This window comes from Periophthalmus magnuspinnatus, chromosome 21 (assembly GCF_009829125.3).
Source record: "Periophthalmus magnuspinnatus isolate fPerMag1 chromosome 21, fPerMag1.2.pri, whole genome shotgun sequence".
In the NCBI taxonomy this organism is placed as follows: Eukaryota; Metazoa; Chordata; class Actinopteri; order Gobiiformes; family Gobiidae; genus Periophthalmus; species Periophthalmus magnuspinnatus.
Window position 1 is genome coordinate 1,930,833 of NC_047146.1, and position 11,632 is coordinate 1,942,464.

Consider the following 11,632-nt stretch of genomic DNA (forward strand, 5'->3'; position numbering starts at 1 on the left):
CAACATTATAAGAGCCCATAGGTTAAAACTGGTGAAGGACACACAAGAATTCTATGGTGTAAATTCTCTTTCTACTGTCAAACTGCAGATGTAAATAAAGCCACATTTCCTTCTAGAAAGAGCCTGATGAAGGTGGTGTTTGTTGATAAGTTTATAAAGCCTGCCTCCTCACACCAAAGCACTGTGGCACTACACTGATCCTTTACACTTTGTTCCTCTTTGATTCTCTTTTGTATAGTTTGACTTGTGCCCAATGACCCTGTGTGTGTGACTGTAAACTGCTCACACAGTCTCTTTTGAACTCTGATAAAACATGTGTGTGTGCCTTTAAGAGGCGTGGCTTCCTGCTTCCTCCACACAGAGCTGTGGGTGCAGCTCTCACTCTTAAGTTTCACTTCTGTCCAAGTCAAACTGTTTCTGATCCAGGAGAGATGGCGCAGAAAGCACTCGACCAAGAAGCCTTTTCCTGCTCCGTGTGTTTGGATCTACTGAAGGATCCTGTGACTATTCCCTGTGGACACAGCTACTGCAGGAACTGTGTCCAACAGCACTGGGACCAAGAGGACGAGAAGCAGCTCTACAGCTGTCCTGAATGTCGCCTCAGCTTCAGCCCCAGGCCTGCCCTGGTGAAAAACATCATGTTAGCAGCTGTAGTAGAGCAGATGAAGAAGACAGCGCCCCCTGCTGCCCTCTGCTATGCCGGACCTGAGGATGTGTCCTGTGATGTGTGCACTGGGAGGAAGCTGAGAGCTGTCCAGTCCTGTCTGCAGTGTGTGGCCTCTTACTGTGAGCGCCACCTACAGCCTCATGATGAAGCTGCAGCTTTAAAGAAACACCAGCTGGTGGCGCCGTCTCACAGGCTCCAGGAAAACATCTGCTCTCAACATGACGAAGTGAAGAAGATGTTCTGTGTCACAGATCAGCAGCTCCTCTGTTACCTCTGCTCTGTGGACCAACATAAGGGTCATGACATAGTGTCCTCTGCCTCAGAGAGGGCTCAGAGGCAGGCAGAGCTGCCGGCCAGGAGGGCCCTGCTGCTCCAGAGCCTCCAGCACAAAGAGACAGACCTGAAGAGACTCCAACAGGAGGCCCAGGACATCAGGAGCTCTGCCCAGACAGCAGTGCAGCGCAGCAACGACAGCTTCAGAGACATGGCCCTTCTCCTGGACAAAAGACGCTCTGAAGTGGAGCAGCAGATCCGCTCCCAGGAGGACACCCAACTGAGCCGAGTCCAAGAGCTCCAGGACCAACTGCAGCAGGACGTGAGGGGGCTGAAGAGGAGCCTCTCTGAGCTGGACACACTGGACCTCACCCAGGATCATAACCAGTTTATACAGCGCTACGCTTCACTGTCCCCACACACACAGAGCACAGAGCCAGCCACCATTCACACAGGGGACCGGGGATACTTTGAGGAAGTGACCAGAGCTGTGTCCAAGCTCAGGGACACACTCCAGCTCACTCTGAGTCCAGTCCAGGTTTTACTGCCACCAGCTGAACTCAGCTCCAGAGAGGACTTCTTATATTATTCTACAGAAATCACTCTGGACACAAACACAGTTTACAAATATCTGTCTCTGTCTGATGGAAACAGAAGAGTAACACGTATGAATCAACGCCAGAGTTATCGAGATCATCCAGACAGATTCAGTAACAGGTGTCAGGTCCTGAGCAGAGAGAGTCTGACGGGCCGCTGTTACTGGGAGGTGGAGTGGAGCGGGGAGTATGTTTATATAGCAGTTTCATACAGAGAGATTCAGAGGAAAGGAAACTCTGATGAATGTGTATTTGGACTCAATGATAAATCCTGGGCCTTAGACTGTGACAAAACCCGTCCTTCATTTTGGTTTAACAAAGTCAAGTCCCAGGTCTCAGGTCCGGTCGGGTCCAGAATCGGGGTTTACCTGGACCACAGTGCAGGGGTTTTGGCGTTTTACAGCGTCTCTGAAAGTACCATGAGCCTCCTCCACAGAGTCCAGACCAGGTTCACTCGGCCTCTCTACACTGGGGTCTGGGTTGGTTATAATTCTGGAGAAACTGCACATTTCCCTAAACTGAAATAGCAGCTTTGTTCTCCACAGTTTGATCAAATTTGTGCCTTTTACATTTGACTAATTTGACTATTGACTATTTTTGTGTTGAAATGTGAGTTATTTTGTCAAACTTTTCTAAACTTGATCAAATATGACATGGGGAGAGTTCAAATCATGACAAAATCCTGATCTAATAAAACAGGCCATTTTCCACAATATTGAGTTGATTAGTGTCATTCTAGTGTTTTTATCATGACATAACTGTACTGTTTGTGTAGTGTGTGTTTTTGTATGTCTCAGGGACTGCAGATGGAACACAGCATCTCTTCACTGTTTCCTTTGAATTCTGCAGACTAATAGTGTTCATACTGTTACTGCAAAACTAAACTCAGACTCTACATATTTGACATCTACATTTACATCTGTTTTGAACTTTGAACTTGATTTACACTTTCAATTCCAATGTTGTTCCTCATGTAATGTAAGTGTATGTAAGTCTCTGCTGTAAATGTCAAAGTCATTCTGTTATATCATGGGACTTTTCAATCACAAACACATTCACAAATCAATCTGTACAAGAAAATCAATAAAATCAATCAAATAAGAAAACCTTTGTTTGTCCTCAGTGGGGAAATTGCAGTGTTGTAACAGCAAAGGACAGACAAAAAGTCCAAACTGTTCCAGATAAATAAGGATTTAAATAGGCCAGTTAGATACACAAGTGGAACTAAAATACATGTGAAAAATATCACAATATACTTTGAACATCATAAATACTTGTACAGTAAACTCCATTATGTACAATAAGTATCTATGGGCAGCAGAGGTGGGTAGTACTCAGTTACATTTACTCAAGTACATTTACTGGACTCACTTTGGAATAAAACTGGACTTTTCTGACACTTTTAAGGCCCCGTACTTTTACTTCTACTTGAGTAATATATGGTACAGAGTACAAGGACTAAACCAGGACTAAACCAGGACTAAACTAGGACTAAACCAGGACTAAACCAGGACTGAACAAGGACTAAACCAGGACTAAACCAGGACTGAACTAGGACTAAACCAGGACTAAACCAGGACTAAACCAGGACTAAACTAGGACTAAACCAGGACTAAACCAGGACTGAACAAGGACTAAACCAGGACTAAACCAGGACTAAACTAGGACTAAACCAGGACTAAACCAGGACTAAACTAGGACTAAACCAGGACTAAACCAGGACTGAACAAGAACTAAACCAGGACTAAACCAGGACTAAACCAGGACTAAACCAGGACTAAACTAGGACTAAACCAGGACTAAACCAGGACTGAACAAGGACTAAACCAGGACTAAACCAGGACTAAACTAGGACTAAACCAGGACTAAACCAGGACTGAACAAGGACTAAACCAGGACTAAACCAGGACTAAACTAGGACTGGACCAGGACTAAACCAGGACTGAACCAGGACTGAACCAGGACTAAACTAGGACTAAACCAGGACTAAACCAGCACTAAACTAGGACTAAACCAGGACTAAACCAGGACTGGACCAGGACTAAACCAGGACTAAACCAGGACTAAACCAGGACTAAACCAGGACTGAACCAGGACTGAACCAGGACTAAACCAGGACTGAACCAGGACTGGACCAGGACTAAACCAGGACTGAACCAGGACTGAACCAGGACTAAACTAGGACTAAACCAGGACTAAACCAGGACTGGACCAGGACTAAACCAGGACTAAACCAGGACTAAACCAGGACTGGACCAGGACTAAACCAGGACTGAACCAGGACTGAACCAGGACTGAACCAGGACTAAACCAGGACTAAACCAGGACTAAACCAGGACTGGGCCAGGACTATACCAGGACTAAACCAGGACTGAACCAGGACTAAACCAGGACTAAACCAGGACTAAACCAGGACTGAACCAGGACTAAACCAGGACTGGACCAGGACTAAACCAGGACTAAACCAGGACTAAACCAGGACTGAACCAGGACTAAACCAGGACTGGACCAGGACTAAACCAGGACTAAACCAGGACTAAACCAGGACTAAACCAGGACCAAACCAGGACTAAACCAGGACTGAACCAGGACAAAACCAGCACTAAACTAGGACTAAACCAGGACTAAACCAGGACTGAACCAGGACTAAACCAGGACTAAACCAGGACTAAACCAGGACCAAACCTGGTGAATCAGTGTTTATTTTGTTCAGTTTAAACCTGGATCATTCTTCCTGAAGATGTGACTCAGGCCTCGACTTTGACGATGTTTATATCCAGACTCAGTTCTGTTTCTGTGCATGAGACTGAAAGGGGTTTATTCTGCACTTTTCTGCTTTAATGTTGATTTTGTGATGATTATTTGTGTTTTGATTTGTTGTTTTGTGATTTGAATGTGTTTCTTCTTCTGTAAAACACTTTGAATGACTTTGTGTGAATTGTTGCCTCGTCTCCTCTTCTTCCTCTGCTCATGCGTCGGCTGCAGGTTCATTCAGGTTTAAAAAGCCTCAAAAAGGACAGAATGACAGTGAGGCGAGTATTTGGCTCTAGTTCCTCCTCTGTCCGTTTCTTGCTCTTTGAACCGCTCCACTGGCTCGAGCGCGTTCCCATAAACAGGGAATCTGGATTTCTCTGGTCACAGTTCAGGGGTTTTGCCGTTTTACTGAAAAAAGTGAAACGTTGCTGTTGCTGATTCAATATATATGTTGTTTGTTGTTTGTTGTTTTTTCATTGGTTTAATTTAACAAAATGTAATTGGTCTGTGCAGTTTTAATGACGCAGCTTTAAACTTGTGTTTGTATTTATTTTTTAAATAACTGTCACTTGCGCTCGTGAAAATATCTGTATAGATATTTTGGACAGGCCAGTACTGCGGGCGACCTCTAGATGGCGCATGTATTTGTTGTAACATTTGATTTGTTTTAATTCCATGTTAAATACCAGTGATTTCTAAAGCGTTGGACATGATGTATGTGTTGTATTTGTTCCGTTTTACCTTTGTTCACGAGGCACTTTGGAGAAAAAAAGACCTTTCACATACTGCCCTCCAGTGGTGGAATCTAAAGATGCACTTTACTTTTCTCTGTGTGTGACCTGTAGCCCCTCTCCCATCTAAAGTTTACCCCTGACTGTGACGCAGACTCTTTACCTGCTGTTGGTGCAGATACAGGTGCAGTTCTTTGGTAAAACAAAAGGAGGAATCCCGCTCCAAAGTTCCAGCTTTTTTCACACAGGACGACGGGAGAAGAAAAGTGCGAAAAAAGAAATAGGCTTCCTTGAAAAATACATTGTTACTGCGAGTGGGCTTGCCTCTCCACAGATCTGTCCTGTCACTTTTTTTTTTTTTAATAATTTATTACAAATATACAAATATATAAACAGTGAGCAACGGCAAGAGGCTTAAGCATTACATTAAATTACATTAAATTAGATTAAATTACATTAAATTAGATTCATACGGCATGTGCAAAAATATTAAACAAATGTAAAAAAAAAAAAAAAGAAAGAAAGAAATACAGTCGTACATTTTAAATTCCAAATTCTGAGCAAAGTGTGTTTGTTTTCAGCTTCAGGGTTTGAACAATAGTTTACAGAAATGATATAAGACGACAAAAGGGATTTAAATGCAGCAGGTTTGGGTTTGTGGTTAGAAAATTTACAACAATGAATCTGATATTTTGAGACGATTAGGATTAGATTCAATACGTACCTTTTTTTTTCCACACCTTTTTCAAAAACATCCAAAATGATACGTTTTGCATTAAGTTGTAGGTTTAGATCAAGTTTTATTTTCACAAACAGAAGCAAAGATCTGAGTGTATGAGCGATCCCAAAACACACGGGCGACCGTTTCTTCACCGCTGGGACAGAATCAACAAAGGTCATCTACATTTAACACACATTTTGAAATAACAGCATTGACGGGGAACATCTGTGTAGGATTTTCACACAAACATCATGAATCTTATTAGTTCCGAGGTTTTTCCTCGGTAAAAGACAAACATGTTTCCAATGAATGTGGGAAAATTCACTGTTCCAAACACAAACAGAAGCTGCTTCACTGATTTCTTTCCTTACAATAAGTTTTATTTTACATTTGTGATTTGTTTTAAAGCTCAAAAACGACTCAGAGTTCACAATAAAACAGCTTCTCCTTCAGAGGATCGTCAATAGAGGAGGACAGAGGTGGACAGAGGTGGACAGAGGTGGACAGAGGTGGACAGAGGTGTGGACAGAGTTGGACAGAGTTGGACAGAGGTGTGGACAGAGGTGTGGACAGAGGTGTGGACAGAGGTGGACAGAGGTGGACAGAGGTGTGGACACAGGTGGACAGAGTTGGACAGAGGTGTGGACAGAGTTGGACAGAGTTGGACAGAGTTGGACAGAGGTGGACAGAGGTGTGGACAGAGGTGTGGACAGAGGTGTGGACAGAGTTGGACAGAGGTGGACAGAGGTGTGGACAGAGTTGGACAGAGTTGGACAGAGGTGGACAGAGTTGGACAGAGTTGGACAGAGTTGGACAGAGGTGGACAGAGTTGGACAGAGTTGGACAGAGGTGGACAGAGTTGGACAGAGGTGTGGACAGAGTTGGACAGAGTTGGACAGAGGTGGACAGAGGTGGACAGAGGTGGACAGAGGTGTGGACAGAGTTGGACAGAGGTGGACAGAGTTGGACATCAGCGTTTTCACACCTGAAGGAACAAAAACAATGACAGAATCTCTTGACTTTACTGTAAAACTGTTAAACTGAGGAATTCTGTGCAGGAAAAGGTGAAGCTTCTTTGTTAAATCACTGGACAGAGATAATTCCACAGTCCACACACTTTTTGCTTAAACATATTTCCTCGTTATTCCGTATGTAGGACTTGTGTGGTGAGAAGTTCTGCTCATGTCGTCAACACCAACAGAACAGTAATTGTTTGTGAAAATGAGAAAGTTTAAGTGGAACCTTTCAATGCTGTAATTACATCTTAAAATGAAGTTTAAACCTCCTGATGCTTCAAATACATGTGTTGAAATGAAGTTCCATCAACAATTTGGGTTCAACAAGTTTATTTTAATCCATTTAATTTTCAAAGAGGAAAGTAAAGTCTGAAAATCTCATACGTTAAATCCACCGTCGCTCAGTTTATTCATCATTATGTTTGTTTTTTTAATGAGGTGTGTTTTTTTCTTCCAAATGAAGTCAAATCACATTTAGTTTGTGCATTTATGTGACTGGAAACATAGAGGGCAGAGCTGCATAAACGAGACTAGAGCCCTTCAGCTTTGGAAATGAAGATTCTACCTGAGATGGATCTGTCCCTTTGAAGACACACGTTTCGTTTGAATTCTTTGCACGAGGGGGTTGAAGTTTTCATTTTGTCTTTTGTCTTCTTCCTTTACAACGGTAACGTCCAGGGATTTCACGTTTTGTTCCACAGGGAGTCCAGATGTTTGTGAGGCGTTAGAAGATTTGATGGGGAGTATGTGACATTTGTAAAGGTTTAATTTGAGCCCTGAAGGAGAATGTGGTTCATTGGTTATAGCAGAGTTTACCTGAGTAAAGTCATTTAACAAAAGTGTCATCAGCGACGACTTCACCGTATTTCTCTTCCTTTAACATCACGATTCTTCATATAAATGGATAAAATGTGCAGAGGTGATAGAAAGAAGAAAGTAGAAATGGTGCAGCCCTGCAACAACTTTTACAATGACCTTGGTGTATCAAAAATACTCCTACTACTACTACTACTACTACTACTAAAGTCATATGTTTTGTCCATATATGACGTGAGCCACTGTTTTAACTTTGAACTTCATTTCTATTTTGAATTGTGTTGTTGTTCCTCATGTAATGTAAGTGTGTGTGTGTAAAAGTTGCTCATTTATCACAGAATGAGTCACACTGGTTATATAAAGGTGAAGTCAAACAGGACCATCTTTACACTGGAACTTTTCACTCACAAATAAATTCACAAATCAATCTGTTTCATGTGGATTTTTCTGTCTCTAAATATTAAATTCATTGTAAAGTTGTAAAATATAGCACCAGTATTTACCGTGGGTGGAGGCAGGGGGCGCCATCTGAAATCTTGGGCACTAAATGAGATCTAACCCAGGACTGAACCAGGACTAAACCAGGACTTAATCCAGCTCTAAACAAGTCCTCACGTGTAATGACCCAATACTTTTACTTCTACTCCAGTAATATATTGTACATTGTTCCAATACCAATGTGCTGTTTCTGATGACATTTGTCTAATTCTTCTCTCTCTCTTTCTTTCTTGCTTTTCCTCCCTGTCTCTCTCTCTCCTCTCACTCTATCTGTCTCTCTCTTCTTCTCTTCTCTCTCTTTCTCTTCTTTCCTTCTGTTTTTCCCCTCCGTCTGTCTCCCTTTCTCTGTATTTCTCCTTCGTCTTTCTCTCTCATCCACTCTCTACCTCATATTATCTCTCCCTCTCTCCTTTATCTCTCCTTTAAATCCATAAAAGATATAAACAGGTTAATGCTGTAATCCAAAGGGCGTCCTGCCGTGTCACGTGAAAAGTCACATGTTTAAAGAGACAGTTACACAAAAAGCAGAAGGAGCTCATCTGACATGTGTGCACCAGGGCTCGAGTTGGTCACATGAGTGAAATCATGTGGTGCTTTCACTGACACGTGTAGATGGGAATTTATATATTTGACCACAGGTTGGTGTATTTTACACCTGGGTTACTTCCTCCCCTCCTTAAAACGTGCTCGTGCCGTTGCATGTTAAATGTCTTGAACAGACAGAAGACAATTACCGGCATTAGCGCTGCTGCCCAATGCATCCGACAAACTGTGTAACGTGGTTTGAATATTAGCGGATTGCCGACGGTGGGATAATGGAGTCTTTTTGGTGGTGCTCTTTGGTGTTGCGTCTTAGGGTTAAGTCAGCTACGTCAGAGTCATTGTCAGGTGACTCGACGGGATTGGACTCTTCAGCAGGATCTTCAGCTGGAATGACAGGATCTTCAGTCGGTATCTCTTCAGGTAAGTTTGCAGGTTGATCATTGTTTTTGTTTACAGGTTGGTTTTCCTCAGTTTCAGGTTCATTTTCTTGTACATCAGACTGTTCACTGCTGGATTCTGTGACAGAGGCTGGAGCACTGGAGAGGGAAGGTGTTGGCTCCCTTTGGTTTTCAGCCCAACAGGATGATCAGAGACTGGAACCTTTTTACTCTCATTTTCAAGACAGGAGTGGGACGTTGTGTCAAACTCTCTGGATTGTCATCCTCTTCAGCGGGAATGCCGCTGGAGGGGTCTGAGTTCTGGGACTTTGGACAGGTGAGTTCTTTTCAGGTTGAAGGTCCTCATCATTGTCAGTGACAGTGTCTGAATTGGTTCATTTACACTTTCTGGCTTCACCTTATAAACAGGAAGATCTCCTGCTCTGTGGACCACAACATAAACCTCTTGCTCCCATTTGTTGGAGAGCTTCTGTTTCCCACGTAGACAGACATTTCTGACGAGTACATGATCTCCTGGTGCCAAGGCTGATGGGATTACTCGACTGTCAAAACAGGCTTTGTTCCGAACAACAGATTTCGAAGAATTCTTGGCAGCAAACTGTTAAAATGTTAGTCTTTATGATGGGACAGTTACATCATTATTAGACTAGAGACATTTTTTGACATGGTAAATGTTTAGTGAGTGTCCAGCAGGGGGCAGAAGAGGTCACACACAGGACTACTGTCATCCATGTTATACTAAAAGACTATCCAGCCCCACAGAAAAAAACTATAATGAAAAGAACATTATCAGATAAATCGGTTACAGAGTTTAAAGAAATTATTGAGCCATTACTGAAAGATATGTCATGTGACAATGGCAATAATTTTAATCCAATTGTCACTGATCAATTGGTTGACAGAACAATGCTCACCTTAAAATCTGCTCTCGATGTTGTGGCTCCGCTAAAACAGAAAAGCATTAAACCAAGACCTCCGGCTCCATGGTACACGCTACAGCTCAGGACACTCAAACAACATGTAAGACGCACAGAGAAGCTTTGGCGCCGCTCGCGCTCTGAGCAGTCTCTGAAGGCATGGAAGCTCTGCCTGCTCACTTATAAGGCCGCTCTGCAGAAAGCCCGAACTAGATACTATTCAAATCTAATAGAAGTAAACAAAAATAACCCCAGATTTCTGTTCAGCACTGTAGCCAGGCTGACAAACTCCCACACTGCTAATGAGTCTCTTATCCCCTCCAACATTAGTTGTGATGACTTTCTTCACTTCTTCGATTACAAAATCACAACCATTAGAGACAAAATTAACAAAGCTACTCCAAAAATCAGCTCTGAGCAAATCCAGTCTGTAATGCCAATATCCCATATGGACCCTCTAATAATATTAGATACATTTACTCCTGTTGATGAGGTGGAGATTACCTCAGTCATCATGTCGTCAAAACCATCAACCTGTTTGCTCGACCCTATTCCAATCAGACTCCTCAAAGAAGCCCTCCCCCTAATAATAGATTCCATCCATAACATAATAAATATGTCGTTAGAAAATGGCTACGTTCCTCAGTCCTTTAAGTATGCTGTGATTAAACCCCTTTTGAAAAAACCTAACCTAAATCCTGATGAACTAGTCAACTATAGACCTATCTCTAATCTTCCCTTCCTCTCAAAAATTCTAGAACGAGTTGTGGTGAAACAGCTCTGCCGCCACCTGCAGGACAATAATATATTTGAAAAATTTTAATCTGGATTCAGAGCTCACCACAGCACAGAGACTGCACTGCTTAAAGTAACAAATGATTTACTACTAGCTGCTGATAACGGGCTGGCTTCAGTCCTGGTCCTACTGGACCTCAGTGCAGCGTTTGACACCATTGATCACAACATTCTACTGCAGAGGTTAGAATGTGACATTGGAATCAGAGGGACCGCCCTCAAATGGTTTAAATCCTATCTATCAGATAGGTACCAGTTTGTTAGTATAAACCAGAGCACCTCTCCCTGTTCTAAAGTAGCCTGTGGTGTTCCACAAGGATCTGTGCTTGGTCCAATCCTATTTACTCTGTATATGTTGCCATTGGGTAACATTATCAGAAAACATGGCATTAATTTTCACTGCTACGCTGATGACACTCAGCTGTACTTATCAATGAAACCAAATCAGACTGATCAAATAGATAAACTCAGTGTCTGTGTGAAGGACATCAAAACCTGGATGACCTTGAATTACCTGCTCTTAAATCCTGAAAAAACAGAGGTCATTGTCGTTGGTCCCAAAGGTCAAAGAGATTCTCTGTCGGACCAGATAATCTCACTCGACAATGTGAGTATAGCTTCTAGCCCTACTGTAAAAAATCTTGGAGTCCTATTCGATCAAAATCTCTCATTCACAGCCCATATAAACCTAGCTTGTAAAACTGCATTCTTTCACCTGCGAAATATAACTAAAATTAGAAATATTTTACCTAAAAACGATGCTGAAAAACTCATCCATGCATTTGTTACTTCCAGACTTGATTACTGTAATTCCCTGCTTTCCGCCTGCCCCAAAAGTACTATAAGGAGCCTCCAGTTGGTCCAAAATGCAGCGGCCAGAGTCCTAACAGGAACTAAAAGAAGAGAC

The 11,632-nt window shown here is 42.5% G+C and overlaps 1 protein-coding gene across 1 annotated transcript; it reads left to right on the forward strand.

Moving 5' to 3' along the window:
- Positions 1-339: 339 nt before the first annotated feature.
- On the forward strand, positions 340-2,750 carry LOC117389020 (E3 ubiquitin/ISG15 ligase TRIM25-like). The gene has a single exon (XM_033986575.2). It carries the CDS (start codon positions 432-434, stop codon positions 2,061-2,063), a length of 1,632 nt encoding a protein of 543 aa, XP_033842466.1. The 5' UTR covers positions 340-431; the 3' UTR covers positions 2,064-2,750.
- The last annotated feature ends 8,882 nt before the right edge of the window (positions 2,751-11,632 follow it).

Excerpts from the sequence above, each read along its gene's own strand:
- LOC117389020 (XM_033986575.2), top strand. The coding sequence starts at position 432 with ATGGCGCAGAAAGCACTCGACCAAGAAGCCTTTTCCTGCTCCGTGTGT.